General features: G+C 51.4%; 1 protein-coding gene across 8 annotated transcripts in view; it reads right to left on the bottom strand.

Moving 5' to 3' along the window:
• Positions 1-10,146: 10,146 nt before the first annotated feature.
• The window catches only part of SSUH2 (ssu-2 homolog), a 28,915-nt gene continuing 13,100 nt past the window's right edge, over positions 10,147-25,961 (bottom strand). For 7 of the 8 annotated variants that reach the window (XM_064593189.1, XM_064593196.1, XM_064593180.1 and 4 more), the window contains 8 exons: positions 25,056-25,116; positions 23,660-23,784; positions 22,576-22,638; positions 20,814-20,899; positions 19,376-19,468; positions 18,842-18,947; positions 16,939-17,046; positions 10,147-12,459 (listed from right to left, as the gene is read on the bottom strand). In XM_064593189.1, coding sequence (XP_064449259.1) covers positions 12,313-12,459; positions 16,939-17,046; positions 18,842-18,947; positions 19,376-19,468; positions 20,814-20,899; positions 22,576-22,638; positions 23,660-23,784; positions 25,056-25,116 — 789 coding nt within the window. In that variant the 3' untranslated portion in view covers positions 10,147-12,312. Of the gene's footprint in view, positions 14,112-16,938; positions 17,047-18,841; positions 18,948-19,375; positions 19,469-20,813; positions 20,900-22,575; positions 22,639-23,659; positions 23,785-25,055; positions 25,117-25,961 lie in introns of all 8 variants that reach the window. The other variant, XM_064593193.1, reaches the window with a different exon arrangement.

The following is a 25,961-nucleotide window of genomic DNA, read 5'->3' as shown; positions in this document are numbered from 1 at the left end:
CGTCGAGAGTGTGCACAGATGCTGTCCTGGTCACCGCGTATCTGGCTGCCTAGAGTCTCCTTCCCTTCTGGGAACAGCACCAGATTATCCTAAGGGAACCAGCCTTCTCTCCTTCTGGATCCAGGCAGTTTTCATAGGGCTGGTCCACTCCCTGGATCAAGGCTTGGCTAATCAGCTCATTTCATCACCCGGGCCGCAGCCATTGGCACTAAGCTGGCCCAAACCAGGCCATTTGGCCACATTAGTCTCAGTCCTGGAAACTTTTCTGGAGGAACTAGGAAAGCCATGTGCTCTTGGCTGCAAGAGTTGCTGAGAGAGTCAGCCTAAGCTTGGAACTAAGGTGGACAGCATACCACCTAACTGGACAAGAGAGGGAGAGACACAGGTTCCCCAAGGCACTGTATGAACCTCTGGGTACACCCGGGCCCCCGGGCAGAAAACCCCTGAGGCCAACAGACTGCTTCAGCCAGGGTGAGCCAGGCTTCTTGTGCCCACAGCCAAGTGTCCCGGTGCCCACACGTACACCCATGTTGTCTTTCTGCCAGACCTGAGTCACTCTGCTTATGGCATCAGCCACATCTCCCCTCTGCACACCTTCCTCTTCTATCTTTGACTGTCCTGCCTTGGTCTGGAGAAGGCAATAGGTGAGGGGTGAGCATCCCAGCTCGGCTGCATGGTAGACAGGTGGCGGCAAGATCTCCCAGATCTGGGAGAAGAGCCTGGAAGCTGAACCTAGAGATGGCCAGGGATCAGATGCTGGGAGAGGAGGCTCAGGATGTCCAAACACGGTCTGTGCTGTGAGAAGTGGGGCAGGTTTGGTTCTAGGACACAGCTCCACCGGAGTCATCAGATACAAGAGGGGACAGAGCCCGAATCAGTGACAGGGGCCTCACAGACAGTTGGAGCTGCAAGGGTGATCAGGGAAGACAGGACAGGGAAGGAAGACCCATGCTCTGTGTTAGTATGTGCTTCCTGGGACACCCGAGCCTCTTCTGGTCTTAAAGGAACTCTCTTTAATTCCATGCTGGAGATGGAGAAGCCAGAAGATTCTGACTCTGGTCCAACCCACCACATGACTTTGGGCAGAAAGTGCAACCTCTCTGAGCTTCAGTTTTCCCATCTTTGAAATGGGTCTTATATGTGCATCAGACTGAGACAGGAGGTGGATAGGTGTTTCGTAAATAAGCGGTTAGGAGCTGACGTGGTTTAAAAGGTGATTTCCAATATAACCTGAGGACAGTTTAAAGGAGTCTTCAATGCCTAAGAAGGACATAGCGTTTTGAGCCCAAATGTTTTGAATTTCAGGCACGACTTTGACCCTTTTTTTTTTTTTAAGATTGTATTTATTTATTTGACAGAGAGATAGAGATAGAGAGAGATAGAGAGAGAGATAGAGAGAGAGAGAGATAGAGAGCAGGCGGAGCAGCAGGCAGAGGGAGAGGGAGAAGCAGGCTCCCCACTAAGCAGGGAGCCAGACGCGGGGCTCGATCCCAGGACCCCGGGACCATGACCTGAGCCGAAGGCAACCGCCTAACCAATTGAGCCACCCAGGTGCCCTGACCCTTACTCTTTAGGAAAACTGGAACAAGACATTTTGCTTTTTTACTCATCTGTTTGAATATTTTTCACATGAGAAAGGGAATTCCAGCTTTCCCTTAGATCCAGAGTGAGGACCAAATGAGGGTAAAAGAGCTTAGTAAAAGAAAATAACAAAATAATAAACTATCCTTTAATGAGAACTTACTGTGTGCCATGCATTAAGTCATTTAAGCCCCACAAAGATCTCCAAACAGAAGTAACAGGAACAACAGTCATCACTGACATTGGATTAATAATAGTAATCATTATGGGGTGCTTAGTGTGTGCTAGACCCCATTCTCAGGGCTTTCCACGCATTACATACCCTTAGTGCTCAAACAGCTCCAGGAGGAGGAGCTACTACTAATATCCCATTTTGCAGATGGGCAGACTGAGTTCACAGAGATTGATGAGCCAAGGTCTTCAAGCTAGAAAGTTTCTCATATATATGCCGTGTGTCTGCCCTACATATATCATATATCATATGATGTATGAGTAACTCCAGCCCCGTGAATTATTGGCAGAGAGAAGGACCACACAGAGCTCCATGAGTCCCCGTCCCCCGGACAGTGACACACACAGGAAGCCACGGGCAGGACAGCTACTTGCATCCCAAAACCAAGTTCCTGCTCTCGGGTATGGCTGAAGAGGTGACCTGGGACCAACCTACCTCAAGAAGAGGCCAAGTCAGCTTTGGCCACAGAGAATGTTGGGCCCCAAATTTCTATCCACGAAGAACAACACACTTCCTTTCAGCAGCTGCCGGGCAGAGGCCTCCCAAATCCATAGCTGTTCCAGCCGCCCACAGGCTGGCCCACTGCTCTGCCCACCCAGCCTTAGGCACACTTCACTCCTGGAGGATTGTGGGTCACCCCCTCTTAGGCACACACACAAGCTCACCATCTTTCCTGGCGCATGGCATTTACACCCAAGACAGAAAGCCAGGCAGGAGGGCTCTGCACTTCTCTGCTCTGTGACTTTGCACAAGTGATTTACACTCTCTGGGCCTCAGTCTGCTTATCTGTAAAATGGGGATAAAAACTGTTCTTCTTTCACAAGATCCTTAAGAAGATTTAGGGCCAAACACACGTAAAATGGTAAGAACAGCACCTGGCACTCAGTAAAGGCTTAATAAATGTTCTCCATGATTATTACGTGTTTCAATCAGTGGAAAGCGGAAACAGGAATTGGAAGGAATCACGATGCTTTCCCAAGGTCAGGTTAGAGGAACCCCACAGAGCTTCATAGTATACTAAAGTGGGAGGAGACTAGGGCTCTATTAGCATAATCAGGCCCAGATGTAGGGCTGGGTCTCCTGGATGGAGTCCAGAGGACTGCTTATTTGGCCATGTGTCCCTTATAAGAGATGCTTGGATTTGTACCGAGTGTGGGGGGCATCCAAAAGAAACAAGCAAGAAGTAGAGCATCTCTCCTTTTAATTTCTTCTAGGAACCCAGGACATCATGAGGGAGGGCAAAGATCAGACTGAAAGACTGTCTGGCACCCAGGGACCGGGGAGAAGATAAGCAGCTAGGGACTGAGCTACCTTCATGCACAAGATGACAGCGCTGTGCTGGGAGTTCCCAGGGAAGCCCTTGAGAGGACAGCCTGTCCTCACATTATTACACTGAGACTCACAAGTCTCACAAGTGCCTGGTGAGGGAGTATTACCATCCCCATCTTACAGATATGGAAACTGAGGCCCCAAAAGGTGACCTGTGGCCTCAGATAACTAAAAAAAGCTAAGCAAAAGCAATTAATTGGTTCACAGTGCTGATAAACCGTGGGAAGAAAATGCTTTGAGGGTCATAGTGCAGGGCTCAGCGGGCACTGGAATCCTTGGGGGGGGGTTGGATCATGACTCTTGGAGACCTCAGGGAAGCTTGTGGGTGCCAAAGGCCAGGAGGAAATCAATGAAGAAGAATGCACTTTAATAGCGACGTAAGGTGGGGAGAGAAGATCCAGATTCAGCAGTTCAAATGTCATCTCTTCTGAGGGACCTTCGCTGTTCCCCACGGGGCAAATCAATGTCCCCTGTGTCTCTGCAGCCTCCAGCTCCCCTCCACTCAGCCCTGGCATGTTCTGGGCTAGGGCTATAGCTATGAACTGGATCCAGCTCTCTGCTCCTTAAAGGTTACAAACTTCAGGGAGATAGGTGTCCCAGACAGGGCTCCCCCCAGAGTAGGTCCTGAACCAAGGGTTGCAATGGGGATAGTTTAGTTGGAAGGCAATCCCAGGAAACAAGAGGAGTGTGGGGAAATGAGACAGAACAGGTTGGAAGGCAGGGAACACACCTTATTGAGCAGGTACTGCAGGGACCACCTAGAGCACAGTCCCACAGCGGAACACCAGAGGGCGATACAGACACATCTCAGAGCTGTCCCACCCTAGGGAGCTGGGGTATTTATCCTCCAATCTCCGCCCCCACCCCACCCCAGGGCATCCTTTCTCCAGCACTGCCCCACTGCCCAGCTCAGTAAGACATCCTCAGCACGCCTGGGAACATGGAGTGACTAAGGCACAAGTCTCTTACAGCTCTCATTGCTAAGTCATTAATCATGTCTGCCTCCCCCATCTAAACCAGCTAGATCATGGGCTCTGGAGGCAGACAGCCCATGTTCAAATCCTTGCTTCTCCCCTCAAAGGGGGACTTTGATTTATTTTTTTAAAGATTTTATTTATCTGTTTGAGAGAGAGTGAGTGAGAGAGAAAGAGCACAAGAGGGGAGAGGGTCAGAGGGAGAAGCAGGTTCCCTGCTGAGCAGGGAGCCTGATGCGGGACTCAGTCTCAGGACTCCAGGATCATGACCTGAGCCAAAGGCAGACGATTAACTGACTGAGCCACCCATGCGCTCCTATGGGACCTTGACTTAATTTCCCCGGACTTGAGTTCCCTCCTCTGTCAAGTGGAGGTAGTAATAATACCTACTTGGCAGGGCTCCCGTGAGTTAACACATATGAAGAACCGAGAACAGCAGCTGACACATGGGTGATGGTCCAAAAATGTTCACCATTATCTTGAGAACAGTCCTCAAGGCTATCTCTGTGCCTATTCCCCTTTGTTTTCCCCGTGCCTGGTCTGGTTAGTGCCCAGCACGGCCAAGGTGTTAGTTCCTGTCTGCTGAATGAGTGAGCAGATGAGTCAGTGAGTGAATGAATGAATTGGATTCAAGAGCTACTGTGTTGACCTGGACCGTTAACTTCTATTTCGGCATCTCGAGCCGTGCTTCCTAAATGTCAGTCACATGGTGTCCTTCTGGAAGGATAAAACATTTTAACTGGAGCGTCTGAATACTATTTAGTATAAATATACTAAATGCATCTCTGAAGAACTTTCTGAAGATACCTTGATTTCCCTGAGGCCCGGGCCTTGCAAGGGTCTCTATGGCCCAGGAACTGCTGGGAACAATCTTCCTAAAGTTCTGATTTCACCAGACAAAGAACTCAACTTGGAGAAACTGCTCCAAGGTTTCCTGTGCGTGCACCTGCTGCCCCCTGGTGGACAGGGTCAAATGCAGCAGGAAGCCTTGGAAAGCATCAAGGTTGTCTTTCCCACCCATAATAAGAAAGAGATATATATATGGTGTGCTCGTTTGCAAAGTGCATTCACATTCTGTGTCTTATAGGAGCCTCCAAACAACCCTGGGAGATAGGTAGGGCAGGGACTGTCCCCATTTCACAGAAGAAACTGAGGTTTAGAGCAGGTAAGTCCACAGTGAACTAACAACTGAAATTAAAGGTGAATTTTGGTTCCAAAGCCCAATCATTTTGACTCCAAATGTCAATTTCCTGTTCTGACTATGCACAAGAATCATCCTGGGGCATTGGTTAAGGCTACAGATTCTCAGCCATCGGTATCCTGAATATCTAGAGGTGAGACTGGGAAGCTGGATCTTTGACAAACTTTCTAGGGGAGGCTGGTGCAGTCAGATCCCGACACCTGGACCAGCGTTTGAAAACCACTGCGTTGTATCACACGGGCTCGGATCCTGTACTTAGACACCCTCTGCCTTAGTCTGGGCTGCTATCCCAGGGCACCATAGACTGGGAGGCTTAGAAACAAAAGAAATCTTAATGTCTCACATTTCTGCAGGCTAGAAGTCCAAGATCAAGGGGCCAGAAGTCCGGTGTGTGGTGAAGGCCCCTGCTTCTTAGTCCAGAGACAGCTGTCTTCTCATTATATCCTCCCATGGCAAAGGAACTCCCTGTCTCTTCTATAAGGGCCCTCCTCCGCCACGGAAGAGAGCTCTACCCCTATGACCTAATTACCTCCCAAAGGCCACATCTCCAAATACCATCACATTTGGGGATTAGGATGTCAACATATGAATTTTGAGGAGACACAAATATTCACTCAGTTGATAGCACTCTCCTTCTGCTCTACTCCCCATGCTAAGGGTCTGATCTCTTCCTCCCAATAGTTACCTCTTCCTGTATACGCTCATACTATTAACCTCTCACGCCGTTTAGGACTCACATGCCATGCAGATCATATACACTATTCATTTTGTCTCCCATAGTTCTAACAGTCAGTGCACAATGTACCCATCTGACAGATGGGGCCTCTGGGCAATCAAAGGTCCACGAGTCCACATGGGTGAACTACAGCTGAGCCAGGATGGGAATCCCAGGTTGTGACCACAGAGTCCACACCATGTGGCTTTGTCCACACTGTGCTAGCTCCCCAACAGAAGGCCCCGCTCTGTGTCCCAGCCCCCTGAAAGTCATGCCTGATTCTCTGACCATGGGACAGAAACTAATTGTTACTAAAATGACAGTGACTGGTTTTGGTCTAAAATATTAACTCCCTCTGTCCAGGTCACACTTTCTTTTAGCTGGAAATCTCAATTAGCTGATGGGGGGAAAAGCATAGAATGCCCCAGACTTGAAGACATAAAGACAAATAGCAACCCTCTCCTCCAGGTTGGGGACCAAGGTAGAAAGAGGGAACCCCTATAGCTAGATGTCCCAGGGCCCTTCAGCTCCAGACAAAATACAGGAGAATTATCAACTGGCCAGAGTACCAGTAGACAGAACATTCATAGTGCCTTCTTATCTATACAAATTATTCACTCTGAGAAATAATCAGAAAACAAGCTCACATCAAGGATTTAATTTTCTTAAAAAAAAAAAAAAAATGTTTCCAGGAGTGTCCTGTGGTCTGAGATGTAGACCATATCCCAGGACATTAGGAGAGACTCTGGCCTGGCCATGTTCAAGTGGGTGCCAAGCCCCTGGAGGCTAAAGGTGAAGAGGGGGCAGGCATCAGGGGAGGGCTCTGGGACCCCATCCACACCTCAATCACAGCAGTTCCACTCGATCTGTGAGCAGTGTTTAAATATCTGGGCCCCACATAAGATTTTATTTGAGGAAGAAGAAAAGGGTGCCATAAAAAAAGAAAAGGAAAAAGGGATCTAACCAACTCTTCATGGTACGAAAAGCAAACTGAAGCCCAAGAGATAAAAGGACTTTATTCAGCGCCACACAGCTACTGGAGACTGGAATTAAGATGCAATATTCTTGGGGTGCTGGGTGGCTCAGTGGTTAAGCGTCTGCCTTCGGCTCAGGTCATAATCCCAGGGTCCTGGGATCAAGCCCCGCATCGGGCTCCCTGCCCCGCAGAAAGCCTGCTTCTCCCTCTCCCACTCCCCCTGCTTATCTTCCCTCTCTCACTGTGTCTCTATCTGTCAAATAAATAAATCTTAAAAAAAAAAAAAAAAGATGCAATATTCTTTGTGTTATATCCGTATCCCGAACCTTCGTTCAGTCACTGAGTCACACCTGGTAGTATTTACTAAGAGCATATTACTACGGGTAACCGAGTGATGAGCAACACCCAGGCCTGCCCATGGGACCGGTGGGTGGACCAGTGTGGGGATAGATACAAGTCAAATCAGGAAAAAATACACCTGTAATTTCTGCTGGGATCCCAGCTCGGAGGAGGGGCGGCCAGATCAGGCCCGAGCTGAGGGTGAGGAGAAACACCTCTGGGGTTGGGGTGGATGAGCTGAGCTGCAGGATGAAGAAAGGGGAAGCTGGCAAGAAAGAGAGTTCTCACAGTCACTGTGGCACCTGAGGCTTGGCTCATTGTCACCCGGACAGGCCCTGTGACAAATGCTTAAGTACTGCCCCCCCAAAGGCGTTTCTTTCAGGGAGGACACAGCCCCTCCCCTGCACTGAGCTCGGCACACCTCGTCCCTTTCCAACCCACCCTGCAAGCAAGCAGTGGCATCCCCATCTCCCAGGTAAGGAAGCAGGCTCTGCCAGGTGAGCGGAATGGCTGTGTCCCACGGCTGATAACAGGCAGGGCCAGAGTTTCATCTGGGAGGAAGATGACCCCAAACCCATGCCCTCTCCTGGATCCCTGAGCCCTCGGTGTGCACAGATGGCACCTGGAACTTTGCCAGGAGTCGGCGGGGCCCAAGCCGCTGCAGACAGAAGGATCCCTGCTGCTGAGCAACGGAACTCCACTTGGGTTGTCTATCCTGACTGTGAAGGAAATGGTTCTCTCATCAGTCTCCATATCAAGGGCTGCACATGACCTAGAAATTGAAGTTGGCTGTGGGTTCAACAAGCTAACCACGTGATGAAGGCCAGGTCCTGGGAACTCCAGAGAAATGACAGGGACCTGGAGCGAAGGGAGGAAAACCAGGTCGGGCGAGGAAGTCCCTCCTGCCTTCTAAGCAACGTCCTCCCCATCTGACAAACACACACACATCCACATCCACACACGCATGTGCACGCTCCCCCATGCACACCCATGCACACATATACCCTCTCTTATTCCAGCACCGTATGCCTCCCCTGAGACCAAGATCAGTCCAAATTTTTATTTTAATAGCCAAACTGCAGGGGTATAGCAGCCCTCTGCTACACAGGGAACCCCAGCAAACACAGGGAGTGAGGGGCAGGGCTGAGGCAGGGAAAGGACCTAGTCCCAGTCTCGCCTCTCTGGCTTAAGATGTCATTTGGGGCAAAGTACATAGAAAACTCCTGAACACCATCCCTGGATAAATTCAGCACTTTCTGTCTATGCCTCTAATGGGCAGGTGCCCAGCTTCCAGGGCCCTTTCTGATAGCCCCAGGCTGAGCCCAGGTTGAGGGGAAGGGTACCATGTGACCTAGGCTGGCCTACTGAGTCACTACATTCACTGGTCAGTGATTGGTTCAAGGATGGGCATGTGGCCCAAAATGAGCCACTGAGAACCCTCCCTGGGATCTCCGTGGGAGTTTCTTTGGCCAGTTAGCTTGGAACCCCCTTTCTGGGGGTTACTGAATTCATATGATGAAATTCCAGGATGCTGGTAGCTGTCTTATTGCCAAGGTAGGGAAAGCTTGCCTGAGAACAAAAGGAAAAGGGAGAAAAGCAGATAGGAAAGGTAGAGGGCAGAAGGGCCGGAGAGACCACGTTGGAATGAAATCCTTCAAATCCCTGGATCCAGCTGTACCTGAAGCTGATGAACTTTATTAAGGGATGAGAACTAATCAATGACCTTTTCTGCTTAAGTCAATTTGAGTCTCCATCACCTGTAATCACTACTTGGGTCTTAGGTATCCTCATCTCCTAAAGCTACCTGACTCTCACGTCTATGCTTAGGTTTCCCTCTGCATACATTCTCTCCTACTATCCTGTAGTCTTAGGGTAGAGTCTGCCAATCTCTGTGACCCTCACAATGCCCAGCATGGTTCTGGCCACCTGGCAGACTGACCATCAGTGACTAGTGAGGAGCAGAGCTAGTGTTCTCCTTTGGCAGAACAATAAAGAAAAAGCAAATCAGGGGCACCTAGGTGGCTCAGTCATTAAGCATCTGCCTTCAGCTCGGGTCGTGGTCCCAGGGTCCTGGGATCGAGCCCCGCATCGGGCTCCCTGCTCGGCGGGAAGCCTGCTTCTCCCTCTCCCGCTCCCCCTGCTTGTGTTCCCTCTCTCACTATGTCTCTCTCTGTCAGATAAATAAATCTTTAAAAAAAAAAAAAAAAGAAGAAGCAAATCACTGGAGTCCGATGTTCTTTTAAAACGAAACAGAATTTAGACCAGAGCCACAGGCCGTGGTGGCCAGTGTTGGGGTCAGGGCTGTCCTGTGTTCTACTCTACTCCCCAGTGACTTCAACTAGGTTTAAGGCTACACACTACCAGCCAACTCAGCCCTGGGATGATAGAAAGAGGCAGAAATAGAAAATTAAGTCATATCCTGGCTGCAGCAAAGGCCATAAAAATAGGTAACACTACAGGGAAAAACATGCAAGAGTTATGAAACAGCTGGAGGATCTGGGATTTATTTGGGACTTCTGCCAGAACCAAGGGGACTAAGGGCCCTGGGGCTAGCGACCCCCTGGTGCTGAACAGGAACAGTGTCCCTTTGGCCCCACTTTATTCCCGCTGGATTTTCTGAGTTCACACATCAACAGCAAGTACAGGTCATCAGGCCACAACCTTACCATACTTGAGGTTCTTTTTTTTTTTTCATCCCAAAATGACACTCGGGTATAGTCCACTTACATACCATGTTTTTAAAAACAACAAACAAACACAAAAGCAATTTAATGCCCCAACGGAAAGAGAATAGAGAAATGAGAAGAAAGTAACATTTTACTGCACGTATTTCCGGGTGTGACAGCTCAGGCAGGAAGGTGTGAGGGGCTGTAACGAAGTCGTCAGGGAGTTACAAGTTTGGACTTCAAGAAGTGAGAGGACCGGAGCAATTCCTAACCATACGGGAAAATCGAAGAGCAGAGCTGACCGGTAAGCGAGGGTGAGCACTGCAGTCAGCAGTCCCTGCTGAGGTTCTGGGTAATGAAGTTCTCGGTGAAGGTCAGTGGCAGATCTGCGAGTCATGGAAGACGTGAAACAGGCTTCACTGCGCAGAGTGGTAGCCAGCTGGCTTTCCTGTTCTCCGTCCACCAAATGCCAGGAGTGTCACTTCCAGTCACTGCAACAACCCAAAAGCCTGCCTGCCCCCAGGGGGCAGCAGCAACCCAGGGGAGCCCCAGAGAGGTGGGCTGTAGGGACACCAGGGTCGAGGTGCTGGCCTCCCAGACTTGAGCACTGCAGAGCTCCAGGAGGAAGGGGAGGAAGGGGAGGAAGGGAGTCTCCCCAGCCGCCACCAGGCTCCATCCCCAGGGGCCAGAGGGCCGGGCAAGGCGAGGACGAACCTCATCCTGCCCTCAGCCTCCCCCACATGCAGAACGTGTGGCATTGGCCAGGGTCAGCCGGCGTGGGAGGCAAAGTCTGAGCCTGGAAGGTTGGCCAGGACCAGGTGACTCAGCCTCCTGGTTCACGTCCCTTTGCTTCTCAATTTCCCCTTGTCTTCCATGAAACCCCAAGGGAGCGGGACACCAAATGCCGATGCTCTTGTGAGCAAGACCCCACCAGTAGTTCGGCTAGACTCGAGGGTACAGCAGTAACCTAATGTAATATGGGCAATCCCGGGGCAAGGGTTTGGCAGGTGAGGGTGCGAGTGCTCATTTGCATATCATTTGTCAACAGTGCCCTGGAGGGTAGCCTCAGACTTCCCAAGCTTCCCTCAGGGAGGCCTGTTATGTCCACATCCTCCCACACCAAGGGGGACAAGGCTGCAGGCCAGCAGGAGCTTGGGGAACAAGGGGGCACCACCTGGCCCTCTCAGTGTGTAGCAATCCCCTTCTGGATGGGGTGCAGATGGAATAAGATGACAGGGGCCTCTGGTTACCCCCAACCAGGTGCACAGTGGCCCAGCTGGCCCCCAAAGCAGACTGGGCATTCAGTCGGCAGAGCATCCCCTGCACCCACCCAGCCTTGCTGCACAAAGTGGGAGTTCATGCACATGACTGGGTGCACAGGACACCCAGTTCAGGTCCTACTAATGAGCAGGTTCTAAGGTCGGCACATTATGTAAGAATCTACATATATCCAGAATCACTCTCCAAAACCCACCCCTGCACACGCACCACGTTAGAGACCAGCACGTAGACCTGCAGTTTATCCAACACAGCAGCTTGGAAACAGATCTCTATTTCTTCAATTGGGGTGTGCATGACGGCCGCTTACCCCAAGAGCTGCCACATGGTGAGGAAGCCCAGGCCGCACAGAGAGGTGGCCTGTAGGTGTTCCAGCTGACAGTCCTCGGGGATGTCCCGGCAGACAGCCACCGTCCACGGCCAGACCTCTGGGTGAGCCAGCCTTCCGATGATCCGAGCCCCCTGCTCTTGAGCCACCCCAGCCTTCACATCTCCCAGGTGAGACCCCAGACATCACAGAGCAGAGATAAACCACCTCCACTGTGTCTGCATCTGAATTCCTAGCCCACAGAATAGGGAGTAAATTTTGTTCTCGATGCCTAAGAGCACTGTGTGGTGCACGTTAAGAGGCAGCCGGTTTGTAGGACAGCTCTGAACATCTGAGCAACACTCGGCTTAGCAAATGGCTCACGCTAGCAGCAGCATGGAAGAACAGAGACAGGCCAAGGGAGAGGCAAAATCTAACCACAAGCTCTAGCGGGGCAGGACGTTAGCTTGGAGACCAGAGGCATGGCCCCAGCCGCTTAAATTATTTGTTCCCAAAAAATGTGTGTAGCTGAATTCTCGTAGGTTAAACACATGACGGATCCCCCCAGAGGAACTCTGGAAAGACCTGTGGCTTGACAGATGATAAGCTGAATTGTCTAGAAGGACACACCGGGGTTTGTATAGGATGCAGCCAATGACGAGCAAACTCCGGGACCTCATTTGTCCTCCTGGCTCTGGAGGTGGCTGGGCCACGTCAGATGATGGTACAACCACAGCAGTACCGCTCGGGGTAATCAACCACATACACTCTGTGGTCTGTGCCATAGATGTAGTAGACGTAAGTCCGTCCTTGGTACCAGTAATGCACTTCTGTGAGGGGGATCAGCTCGATGGTCTGGCGCTGGGGAAGCAATTGGCCAAGAAAAACTTCAGTGTTCTATTCAGGTCACTTGCCTGCTCAAGAACCTTCAGTAGCTCCCTACTTCCTAGGAGATGAAGTTCACGCTCTGGAGTGGGCATTATGGCTCCCATGTGCCTTTCCAGGTGTGTCTCCTACTACTCCCCTTCACACACACTAAGCTCTGGTCCAAACGGACTTCTCAGCATTAGCCACCATCTGATGATATGTTTCACAAAGTGGGGGCACAGTCATCCCCAGGGGCGTCCCAGGATGTATGGTAAGCTACCAGCCAAATGGGACATCTTTCAGAAGCATTACTTTTTAGATGGGGAGGAAGGGCAGAGAAAGGTGGAAGATAAAGCCATTTTAAGCATTTCTATATTAATACAGCCATGGAGATATTAGGGAGTCGATTATACAATTTGAATTAAATTTTAAGGTAAAACAATGACACCAAAGAAATTCCAAAATCTGGTGGTCCGCTTCAGGCTTTTTTTTCTCAGGACTCTCCCTCCCTCACCATGGTCTTGCATTGACCTTCCTTTGAGAGAGGTCTTTCTCAAACCCTCCCTCTCTTTTAGAAATGGAGAAACTGGGCGCCTGGGTGGCTCAGTTGGTTAAGCGACTGCCTTCGGCTCAGGTCATGATCCTGGAGTCCCGGGATCGAGTCCCGCATCGGGCTCCCTGCTCAGAGGGGAGCCTGCTTCTCCCTCTGACCCTACCCCCTCTCGTGCTCTCTCTCTCTCTCTCTCTCTCATTCTCTCTGGCTCAAATAAATAAATAAAATCTTTAAAAAAAAAAAAAAAGAAATGGAGAAACTGAGGGCCGTAGGCTCATGGAATTTCAGGTTTGGAAGACCATCCAGGTCAAGCCCCATATGTTTAATGCTCAAGTCTCCTCCCAGCACCACCCTGTACCTAAGAGCCTGGGGCAGTCACTGCCCCCAGCAGAGGGGTCCTAAAGCCCCTCATGCTCCGGCCCCTTCTCTGAGCAGTTACTCTACAACCTTCCCAAACTGCAGGACCCTGAATGGAACATGGCAGACCACCTTGGGAGGAGAACACTGGCGTTCTACTGAAACACGCGCCTCCATCAGCTTCGGGTGCTGCTGTGTTAGGGAGAGCTACGTACAGCTGACGTAGGAAAGTTACTCCCCATCGCTGAAGCTAAGCTTCCTTGGGCACGTCCCATGGTCCAGGCTCTGCGTCAAAATGCCAAAGTTCTTCTGCACAAGATGCTTCTTTGTCCCAGACTCACATCTAGGTGGTCCCCAAGCCCAGAGGGAGGTGATGTGGACAGCCCAGGATTAGACCTTCTGAGGGTCTAACTTCAGGAAGTTCCATTCCTTGGGAACAGTTCCAAGTCCTCTCTCGGTAGGTGATGGTCCAGAGGCCACCGGGGAAAGGGAAACAGGCTGGGCAGGGGATTTTGAGAAACAGGCTCCCCACTGCACGGGAGGGGCAGCCGAAGGGCAGTGTGACATTGTGGCAGGAAGCGGGTACTCAGAGTCAAGAAGTGCCTCTTCCATGAAGGTCCCTGCATGATCTTGCACTTGCTTGTTCTAGGAAGTGGGGATAAAAGCTTCTATGCCACAGAGTTGCTGAGATCACCAAATGAGATCCAGGGACTTCCCATATGCCAGAAAGTGGTGTCTAAGTGATAATTTTGGAAATCAAAGGCAGAAGACCCCTCTTTGATATTTTGTTATGGAAGACACAAGATGGGCACCAAGAGACAAGAAAAGGTGGGAGCCCACATCACTGCTCTGAGTGCCTGGGCAGCAGGATCCTTTCCGACCTTTTCTGCCAGAATCAAAAGGGACAACAATACCACCCCCTCCGGTCTCCATTTGCTTCTGATTCAAAAGGCTACAGATTGGTTAGGACATCAGCTGCCATCAAGTGGCTGCCTTGTAATCAGCCACGGATCTGTTGGCACACCTTGGCACCCCCCAGGACGAGCAGTTTCCAGGTCTGAGAGCAATGGGGGTTGGGGGGGGGGGCACAGTGTCATGACAGGTGTGTGTTCAGGCTGACTCCACTCGCTAACTTCTCAATCCTGAACAAAATATCAGCATGCATCTTTGTCTACAAATGCAGGACCAGAAAGATTCATAGAAGAGCCCTTTTCTCCCATGGCACTCTCTTTTAACAAAATCTGCCCACCTGCCCCAGGTTTACCCTTCCCTGCTCCGGGACTGGTTCACAGGGGGCTTGTGTTGCCCAAGACAGGACTGTCCTGTAGGGGAGAGCCCCCGAAGATCCAGGCCTGTCACAGACACACTGTGTGGTCTCAGGCAGCTCACTTCCCCTATTCAGCCTCAGTTGCCCCAGCTGCCAAATCAAGGGCTCAAAATCAGATGGTCAGTCTCAGAAGTAAAAGAATCCCAGAATAACTGCGAGTGCCTGCAAGCTGCTAAAGTCAGGCCCTTATCTTCTTCCCATTCCTGGAGTCAATACCCCAATGTTGGGGGCTCTTTGTGTGACCCACACCATTAATACTAGTGAGGCAAGAACAAAGTCCCACAGGGGTGATGCTCTGGGGGCTTCTGTGGACACAGTTCTTGCCTCACATTCCTGCACATCTGCTTCTTCTCTGCTACTCACAGCCCATCGTTCTTCTGCAGGGTCCTGTCCTTGAGATACAGAACCCCCCTCGCACACAGGGAGCACAACCAAACAACACGAGGCCAGCTTCCTCAGCCCCAGGCACACCGTTGCTGAGGTGTAACTGGTGCTCAGAGCTCCTGTGGGATGGGGCAGCGAGCTGACCCTCATCACACTGCGCCCTTCTGTGACCCCTGCCCCTCCGGCTCTGCGCCCCCCCCACCTCCTTGACAGGTTTCTCCTGGGAGCCCTTTCTTCATAAATGTCCTGCACACAAGCTCTCGTCTCGAAGCTGCTTCTGCAGACCCCAACCTAAGGCAACGTCCAACCCAGCTTATTGTACAGATGAGGACACTGAGGCCCTAAAAAGGAAGAGCGTGGCTTGGAACCACAAGCGGGTGCCAACCTGGGACAGGAACTGTCCCTGCGGTGTGTCTGGCCCCAGATCCCCCTCGGCGGAGACCCCGGTAAACCTGCACTGCCTCTCAAGGATTGGTGTATCTTGAACGCAGTGAGTAGCGACATTTGGCTTGGAGCTAGGAAGTGGGTTCTGCTCCTGGGCTCTTCCACTAAGCAGCTGTGTGATTTTAGGTAAATTACTTCCACTCCCCGAGCTTCCTCTGATTTACTGGAAACGTCATGGGTTGGGGCTAGGCAGGGGTAGCCGACAACAGCCCACAGGCCAGAGCCAACCCGTCAGCCCATGTAGTATTCCTAGCGTTTTCAAATTTTTGTTCTCAATATTGAAAAATTGGAAGGTTCCATATAAAAATCTGGGGTCTCAGAAGGTCTGAAATCGCTGCCCTTTTGCCTACACAAGGATGAGTGGTGACCCACCCCTTTGGATAAGGCGGCTCTCCCACCCATGTTACTACCCAGCAGTGGCAGGCCTTTGAGTTTGCAGTGCCCCAAATCCGTGATTTCTGAGGCCCATTGACGCTCCAAGATGGTCATCATTACTTTTTAATAAGTGCATCCTTCTCTCTCCTGCAGACAGGGGAGACGTGCAGAGAGAGAAGGGGAAATACTTATTGCAAAGGGACCAGAGGGAAAAGGGACATTTTGAGCACCAGGTTCCAGGCATTTAAAGTACTGCATCTCTACCAAAACCCGAGGTGGTGCAAACACTGGTGAGAAATCGGACTTCAGGGAGAAGGAAGTACCTGGCCCAGGACCACATTGAGACACAGGAAAACCAGGAATTAAGCCCAGTCTAAAAGACTCAGGAGCTCCGGCGCTGGCCATTCCCTGGCCAAACCCCCAGCTCCCCCAGCCCCCAGCCACCTGCTGCCATGACCACTCAAAGCCGTAACAGGCACCACCGCCACCTAGTGGCCATCCCAACACAGCACCAAAGCAACCCCTTGGCCCGAAGCCGTCCCTGCCCACGACAGAAAGTGCTCCTGAGGGGCAGGACTCCGGGTCCCAGACTTGCCTACGACCCCGAGTCTTGAACTTTCCCTCTCCCTCTCTGACGATTCTAACACACGGGGTTAGAGTCAAAATCACGCTGAGCCACAGTCCTGCTTGAAACCCGAGAATAAATAGCTTCCCATTGCTCTCAGGATAAGAATCCTAATCTCTATGTCCAGTGGTCCCGCCTGCCCCTGAGGCCCCACACTGCTCTGCTCTCTGCCCTCTGGACACATGGGCCTCTGGTCAGTCTCTAGTACTTCCCCCTGACCCCCCTTCCTAAGCCAGGGCTCCTTTCCTCCACCATTCCCCTAGCTGGCGCCTTCCCTCCCTTCTCTGGAGGGGGCCCTCCAGCAAAGGGAACAGCCCATTCCTTCATGTGACCAGAGGGCCAGCACCCTCCGAGCCCTAGTCCGGCCCCAGAAGCCTCCCAACAGCCCCCAGTCCCCACCCCACTCACCTGCTGCAGGACTCGGGCCCGGGAGGCCAGGGCAGCACTGTGCTCGGCAATGCCCCTCTGGGAGGCCAGAGAGATCTCCCGCAGCGGGAAATCCACAATGGGGTACACCTGCAGGAGAGATACAGCCCGCCTCGCTGGCCTGAGGCTGTCAGCACCTGGAGCCTTGCAGCTCTGATTCACAGGGATGGAAAACGAGCCCAGACAGGGGAGGGCCCGAGGCCACCCAGTGAGTGGTTGGGGATTGTTTAACCTCCAGGGGGCTTTGATTATGCACCAAGAAAGGGGGGCTGTGGACCAAGCACTCCTTCACCTGCAGCCCACTCTCTTACCCTGCACCCCTCTGCTGCTCTCTGACTCGGGTGGGGGGGTGGGCCTTCCTGAGGGGCTATGCCCCAGCTGAGCCAGACTGACTGGGGCAAAGAAAGGAGGCTGAGGATTATTATTCCGACATAAAAAAGCAGGAAACCTTGCCAGTTTCGACAACATGGATGGGCACTGAGGCCGTTATGCTAAAGCAGATAAATCAGAGAAAGACAAATACTGTATGATCTCACTTACATGTGGCACCTAAAAAACAAACTCATAGATTCAGAAACAGATTGCTGGTTGTGGGGTATGAAATGGGAGAAGGGGGTAAAAAGGTACAAATGTAGTTATAAAATAAGTAAGTACTAGGGATGTGATTGATGTACAACGTGGTAACTGCAGTTAATAGTACTGTGTTGTATATTTGAAAGCTGCTCAGAGTCTAGATCCTAAAAGTTCTCATCATGAGAAAATAAAAATTGTGTGTGGTGAGGGATGTTAACTAGACATTGTGGTGATCATTTCACAACACATACAAATATTGAATCACTGTGCTGTACACCTGAAAATAATGTATGTTATTATGCCTCAATTTTTAAAAATACATACTATAAAGTGAAAGAAAACCAATCTGAAAAGGCTACTTACTGTAAAAAAAAAAAGAAAGAAAGAAAGAAAGAAAGAAAGAAAGAAAGAAAGAAAGAAAAGAGAGAGGGAGAAAAAAAAAAGGAGGCTGAGCACCTGACCCTCTTAGAGAAAACAGGCCCTCTCAGACGTCCAACGCTTCTTGGCCAAGTTCCCTGCCAAGGTCTACAGCAGAGGTTGGCAAATCTCTTCTATAAAGGGCCACACAGTAACTATTTTAGGCTCTGTAGGCCACAGGGTCCCTGTCTCAACTACTCGACTCTGCCCTTGCAGCAGGAAAACAGCCACAGACAATATGTAAACAAACAGGCATGGCTGTGTTCCAATAAAACTTTATTTACAAAAGCAGGCCAAGGGCCAAGGACCACTGGCATGTCTCATGTCTTAGCTCCTTGCTCTGCACAACTCACATCCCTCCTGTCCCACTGCCCTCTGCTGTTCCTCAAGGCCTCCCTCTGCAGCTCCCTCTGCTGGACACCTTGGCTCCAGAGCCCACAGGGTCCACTCCCCCACTGCACTATTCGGGTCTTAGCCCAGTGTCACTTCCCAGGCCCCAGCTGAACCCACACCCATTCCTGTCTCTTTCCCCTGCTTGCACGTTTTCCGTGACCCTTGCCACCATCTGACATTGGGGTGAAATATTATTACCTTCTCCCTCACCAGACTATGAGATCTATGAGGGCAAGGGTTTTGTTTTATGGTATCCCCAGGGCCTACAATAGTGCCTAGTATGAGAGGAGGGTCTCAAGGTTCATGTCAGGGTGTGGAAGGAGGAAGGGAGGGGTCGAGCATGTGGAATTCGAGAGAGAACTGGCCCCCCTGGGTCCCAGCAGGTTCTCCCCTGCTCAGCAGCACTGTTCCCGCCCAGCCTGTCTTTCCATGAGAAGCAGCCCTCACAGGAGTGAGGGGAGAACCCAGGTTCCCTTGTGATGGTCTTGGAAGCCCTCCTTACCATGGTGCTTTCATCCTTAAAGAGGCTTTCTCCTTTGGCTTTAGCAAGGAGCTCCCCAGGGCAATTCAGTCGGTGCTCAGACACAAACTCAAACAGGCTGTTTTTCCTGGAAGTGGAGAGGATGAGGAACGGAGTACACGGTGTGTGGGGTGAAGAACACAGGCTGGAGGGCTTGCATTCCTACCGCTGGGACCTCGGGCAAGCTCCTTAGCATCCTCATCTGTACCATGGGAAACCGGTAAAGTACTGACAGCTCTGTTCTATTACCTCATTCGGTCCTCACCTGTGAAGTGCTTCGCACGGTGCCCCACAGGAGAACCCCGTAATGCCTGGGGGCCTCCCCTGACACCTGACACGGGGATTTCAGACCCAGGGGCCTCTCCCCTTCCCAAGGCACCTGAAGCCCTTTTCTTCCGGCACAGGTCCCTGCACTGTGAAAGCCCCAGCCAAGTGGAGTTTCTCCGCAGGAACCAGTCCAGGCCACGTCCCCCGGGTACCCCCACTGGGCCACAGCGTTGAGACACTGCCACATACCACACAATGACCAGCTGGATGAAGTGCAACAGTTTCTTCTCTCCCTTGCAGGTGGCACAGGTCTTGTTGCCCCTCCCTGAGCAGGTGCTGCACCTGAGAGGGGCACGTGGTCAGCACGTGGGTAGTCGGGGGGGGCCTGGCAGCTCCTCGAGGGCTCACCCCAAATCCTTCCTCGTAGAGGTGGACTAAGGTGAGCCTCAATTGCTTCCACCTGCCCACCATCTAGACCTCCTGCTTCTGGTGGCAATGCCCCAGTTTCCCTTTGGAGACCACCCTTTTCCCACCCTGACCACATGGATTGTGGGCTTGCCCCCACCCCTTCTATGACCAGCTTGGGACGTGGGCTTGGCCCATCAGCTTATTCCATCTGTCCGGCCACAGGGGCTGGCACAAAGATGAGTACATGACCCTGGAAAGTGCAATGAGATCTGCCCTCGAAATTTTTGTGAAGCTATCAGCAAAGGCATATGCTTTTTGACTGAGGCTACTAAGCTTGGAGCTGTTGGTTGTCCCCTCTGTCACCACAAGAGACAGCTTGCCTGAGAATGAAGCCAAAACAAAGGAAAGCAGAGTGAGGGATGGAGACAGAGTCCTGGTGACATTGTTTAAGCACCTGGATCCAGCTGAACCTGAAGCCATCCCAGAAATATAATCCTGGACTTTTCTGTTACAAGGGCAGAATTTTTTTTTGTTAAGCTCATTTGAAATAGGATTCTTTCACTTGTAAACAAAAGAAACCTGAGCTTCTTTCCAAATCAAAGACCTTCTTTACCAACCACAGGTGGCAGGTCTGCCAAAGCTTTGCTCTCTGGCTTCTTAGAAGGATGGCCTGGGCCTCAATGAACCAAAAGTATCATTAACCAACACAACTCTGAATAGTCTCACTCCTCATGGTTTCCTGTTTCCCTTTAAAGATTTATAAATACATTAAGGACATGATTTACAAAATGCAATGACCCAGTATTTGCAAAGCCCTGTGAACAGAGATGGAACTTTGTTGATTTAGTCAGTCAACCAACCTTCCTTGACTCCTCCACTCAAGCCCTGCAATGAGTTATAAATAAGGGTTTGCCTAGGTCCTGATCCTCAGAGAGTTACAGATCTCACCTACAGATCTGGTTTTCTGTGTTCATTTCCTTACCATGTGAGCAGGAAGAAGTCTCCCCTCCTTCCTCCCTTCCTCTCCACAGTGCCTCATTCCTTACATCTGACCCATAGATGGCTGGATGAGTCCTAGTCTCATCTCAAAATAGCAAGCCTGGAAGAGAGTTCACCCATTCTACAAATATTTACTGAGCACCTGCTAGGCACAGCGCTCTGGGGCACAAGAGTGACAAGACAGGGCACCTGACTGCCCTCCAGAAGGGCAGATGATGAAAAGCAAGAAAGCTGGTAAGTGAGAGCCCTTCACCTCGGTGCTGGGGAGACCCGCTCATACCTCCGCCGGCCAGACCCCGAGCACAGCTGACACCTGCGGGACTGCTTGGCTTTGCGCTTGGCTCCGCTGCAGGATGGGCACCTCACCTGTGGACACAGCAGAGCCTCAGCCCCCGCTGGCCTCCCAGGGAAGAGGGGCAAAGGGCATCCTGAGACCCGCTTCAAATCCCAATGTGGTGACCTTGAACAAGCCACTTCCTCTCCCTGGGCCTCCGCTCCCTCAGCTGGAAGGTGGGAGGGGTGAATGTTGTGGACCTTTGGGCCCCTCCAGCTGTAGCCTTCAAAGATGCTACATTCTCGCCTCTGTGTTTCTCCTGAGACACCATCCTCCCCTGCTCCTCTTGGGTCCCCACCACCCCTGAGACTGCACCCTGACCAAACGGCCATGGCCAGAGGGACTGGGAAGAGGGACAGGCTGAGTTGGGGATGAGGAGCTCAGTCTTGGAAAGGCCCCAAGGCTACGCTCCCACAGTTGGCTCAGAGTGGACTGCGGAGACACTCCAGGAAAAGCCTAAGGGAGGAGGGTGGGGAGGAAGGAGAGCAGGGGTGGAGGGAGGAACACAAAAGACCACAGGGAGGGCCTCCAAGAAGTCCCGAAGGAGGCATATGGCAGGAGTGAAGGCAGAGGTGACAGAAGGGCCCCACAGGTGGCACATGAGTAGGCGGAGGAACGTACACAGCAGGGGTAAGGTGGGCGTCCAAAGTGTGGCAGGGCAGGTGGGCAGAGAGAAGGATGGAGGAAGGCGTGGCCTAGAGTGGCAAGTGGTCAATGTGTGTCTAAAACATCAGAGCGAAGGGGGAGAGCGGAGGACATGTGAGGAGCGTGGGCTTCCTCCTGGGAGGTCAGCAGCCCTGAAGGGTTCTGAAGAGGAGGCTGATGGCTCCAGAGCCTGGCTGTGAACTTAGGGACCTGTACTAGGTTGAACAGTGTCTCCCCCGTCCCCAACCACCACCACCATTTACATCCACCAGAGAACCTCAGAATGTGCCTTTATTTGGAAAGAGTCTTGGCAGGTGTCATTAGTTAAGATGAGGTCATGCTGGACTAGGGTGGGCCCTCACAAGGACGCCTGAGGAGACCCAGGACACACGTGCAGAAGGCCACGTGACAACAGAGGCAGAGGATGGAGTGGTGCAGCAAGGACTGGGGACTGCCAGAAGCCAGCAGTGTGGCTCAGGGCCTCCAGAAAGAACCAACCCTGCTCACACCTTGATTTTGGACTCCCAGCCTCCAGAAATGTGAGAGAATAAATATCGCTTCTTTTAAGCCCCCCAGTTTGTGGTAATTTATTACAGAAGCCCTAGGGCACTAACTCAAGGCCCCCATGTATTCTGGCCCTCAAAGCCCCCTGAACTTCACCTTCTCAGACTCATCACCGAATACTACATGTGCTGGTCACCTGTCGGTCTTCCCCAAGGACAGAGGGTCCCCGGTGGGAAGGCCCCCAGGTCTGAGTCCTCTTACAGGGGCCCAGCACTGAGCGGGTACTCAGTCTCAACAAATGTTTGCAGACAGATGAGAAACAGAGACAAGAATTAAAATGATGAACCATAAACCATCGAAGTGAACAAAGGCCAGTAGCAAATGCCCAATCCAATTTTCCCATTTTACAGGTGAGCAAACAGGCCCAGAAAGGGAGGATGACTTGCCTCAGGTCACACTGTTAGTGGAGGAGCCCCGGGCCCCCAGCCCAGCCCTCCATCCCTGCAGGGGCCCTCCTCCCCCAAGATCATTAACTCACCAGCAGCCACCCAGGACTCACCATGCCGGCCCCATGGCAGCCGCTGCATTTGTAACACCCACGCCCACGACATTTGTGGCATCCCTGGAAGTGAAAAGCTCTCCTTGGCTCCAGTTTCCCAAGCACCAACGCCTCCTGATTTCACCAGCCCCACACCCACCCCATGGCATCCCCAGTCCCAGGCCCAGCACGGGAAGACGGCCATTCTCATTTGCCTAGGATTCCACAGGGCCTTGAATGCCAAACCAAGGAGATCATATTACCATCTCTTCGGGGCCCCAGCCCAGTCTTTTCTCCAAGCTCCATGTCCTAACTCATGGTCCCAGGCTAAACCACAAAGGCCGGTGTCCTTGGCCCACTGAATAGCTAAGAGGTCTTTGGGAATGGAAGTCATAAAAAAAATGCACAGCATTTCTGTGAAAGGCAAAGAGTTAGCTATTGGAATCTAATCCCTGAATCAAAATAGCCTTTCCACTCTTGAGAAAAGAATGGAACCTGCTCTGGACCTCTCAAAGTCCTCGTCATCATATGATGCTACGAAAACTCAGAGGGGAAAGTTACATGCTTGAATCAAGTTCTAAAGTGAAAATGAGAACATAATAGGAAATATCTCATCTGTGCTTTTGTAATACATTGTAATACATGCCTCGCCTCGTGTCATGATTATACTTCCATAAAATGGGACAGAAGTCAAATTCTGTCCCTTTACTGACTTTGCTGAAAATCCAAATAATGTTTGAGCTTTATTTTATATCTGTTTCATTCATCACTTCAGCTGTTTACTGTCAGGCAAAAATAAACAAAAATAAATTAAAAACACTCAGATGGTCTAGGAATGTGAACACTCACTGTTTAAAGCTGGTGACAGTTTGGTAAATGGAATCATCCTTTCGCTATGTGACTACTCCCTAATTTGCATGGAATTTTGTATGGGTCTATATTCCACACTCTGGGTTTCCTTAGAGTTCGCCTTGCTGATAGCCAAGGAATGAACCACCGGTCTGCATTCTGGGTTTCCTTTCTAAAAAGATAAAGTTTGAGGAAATATACAGTGCCTGGGAAAGCAGCTCAGAGAGAAGGGCAAAGATGCCAACAATCACGTTACCTTGACCAGTGACGAGTGAGGGACTTGAAACTTCCTCATGTCTTCCTGAAACATCGGGGGGACCTGGACCCTGATGTCCCAAAGCCTGGGGGAGGTCCCTCTTTGTGGCCCATCCACTGACTGGTCTGATATAGAAAGGGATCGTTGTAAGGCCAGTGAACAGCTGCAAGGACAAGCTTTCATTTATTTACCAAATAGTACAGAGCTTTCACTTGACGCCAGGCATTAGGCAAGATCCTGGGCTACGGAACGGGTAGACAAGGAGCCCCTCAGAGTTCATGGTTAAGCACCCAAGTGTTGGGAGTTGAACAGACCTGGATTGACTCCTGATTCTTCCACTTCCTAGCTGTGTAACTCCAGGCAAGTTACTCTACCTCTCCGACCTTCAACTCTCTTCTCTCCCAAATGAGATAAATATAGGGTACCCACCAGATAGGATGGTAGTGAAAATTAAATAGAAGGCATAGAAATGCTGAGCACCGGGCTGGCCCCTGAGAGGGATCAATAACAAGAACTACCGTCACTGGGGCGCCTGGGTGGCTCAGTTGCTTAAGCGACTGCCTTCGGCTCAGGTCATGATCCTGGAGTCCCAGGATCGAGTCCCACATTGGGCTCCCTGCTCAGCAGGGAATCTGCTTCTCCCTCTGACCCTGCCCCCTCTCATGCTTTCTGTCTCTCATTCTTTCTCTCTCAAATAAATAAATAAAATCTTTAAAAAAAAAAAAAAAAAAGAACTACCATCACTATCGTGACCATCCCCACCTCCTTCTTTCTCCTCCCCCCTCCTCCGTTCAAGGAGATACGACAGGGGCAACCACCATACGAGGTCATAGGATATGCAGAGAGCTTTGGACCAGAGCTGCATAAAGGCTCTGAAAACTCAGAAGACTGGCTCCTTCTATTGGGGAAAGTGTCAGCAGGTGAAGAAATCCTGAAAGGCTTCATGAAAGAGGTGACACAGGAGCTGAGTCTTGAAGGATGAACCAGAGTGGTCATCAGAGAAAGAAGGACATAGGGCTCCCCAGGGAGAACCCTCAGCCTCCAAGCGGGGTTCAGCAGCAGGTGGGATGGCACAGTGAACAGGGTCCTAGGGACTCTGGGAGGCACTGGAGTTGGCCTCAAAGGCAGGCGGATGCCCAAGCACACACACTGCCTTTGTCTGTGACCAAAGGCAAACACTAGACTTTCTGCAAACCACTTCCCAGACAGGAAGGATTTGCTGAGATCAGTGCTGGAAAGTCCAAGATGAAAGCTCACCCTCTCTTTTTCCAGGGGATGGGGAAACTGAGGCTGCCAGCAGAAGCTCATCTTATCCAGGGTTAGTGGCTAAGACGTGTCCTGCTATTTTCCACCAGCCCCTATCAGATTTGCTCCCAATTAAACTGATTTCACTTACTAGTAAAGGGTTGAAATGTCCATTCGCTTATTCTGGATTCGGTAAAAGTCTCTAGTCGATACTACAGAGGGAAAAAAGCCCAGCATGTTCACACTCATGCCCGTTAGGAAGACAACATTATACAAAACGAAGAAGCTTCCCACCTGCTGAGCCTCAGAGGGGAAATCGACAGGCCCCACTCCCAGCACCACAGGTTGCTGAGAAGAAGCTGGCAACGACGATTTCTGCTCCAGACACCCCCAGACGTCTGCGGGGAGATCAGTCAGCCCCAGGAAATCTCTCCTGACAGGCTCACACTGGGGTGGTTTCAGCCCTCCATTTCTTTATACCCAGAATGTTCTACAAGGCAAGCTGCGGAGCAGCAAAACTGCCCTTTGATAGATGGAGACCGATGGAGTCTGCTTCTCCAAACGTCCTCTTCGGAGGAATTTTTCTGCCCGATGTCAAGAGCCTCCTTCTTGAGCTCCTCCACAAAAATCACAAAACAGGAAGGGGTCTTAGACACCAGCTGGCTCCTCCTTTGACACTGGAGGAGACAGAGCTCAGAGAGGCTGGCTGACTTGCCCAAGTTCACACAGCTACACAGGCGCTTCTTCCGCCAGCCTCCTGTCCTAAGCGCTCCCTGCGAGGCTTGTGTGGCTTTGGTGGGACCGTACGCTCTCCTGTGCCAGTGACACTGGAAAGTGTGGACTCCAAACCTGTCCCATGGCCCAGTCAACGCAGAAGGTGACACAGGTACCTGCGGTGGCCTCAGGTGACACAGGTACCTGTGGCCTCAGGTGACACAGGTACCTGCGGTGGCCTCAGGTGACACAGGTACCTGCGATGGCCTCAGGTAACACAGGTACCTGTGGCCTCAGGTGACACAGGTACCTGCGGTGGCCTCAGGTGACACAGGTACCGGTG

Source organism: Mirounga angustirostris, unplaced genomic scaffold (assembly GCF_029215605.1).
Source record: "Mirounga angustirostris isolate CCGP_5_RB_7025 unplaced genomic scaffold, mMirAng1.0.hap1 SCAF_1, whole genome shotgun sequence".
NCBI classification, from domain to species: Eukaryota; Metazoa; Chordata; class Mammalia; order Carnivora; family Phocidae; genus Mirounga; species Mirounga angustirostris.
The sequence above is the reverse complement of the archived record's forward strand: the minus strand, read 5'-3'. Positions and strand labels throughout refer to the sequence as shown.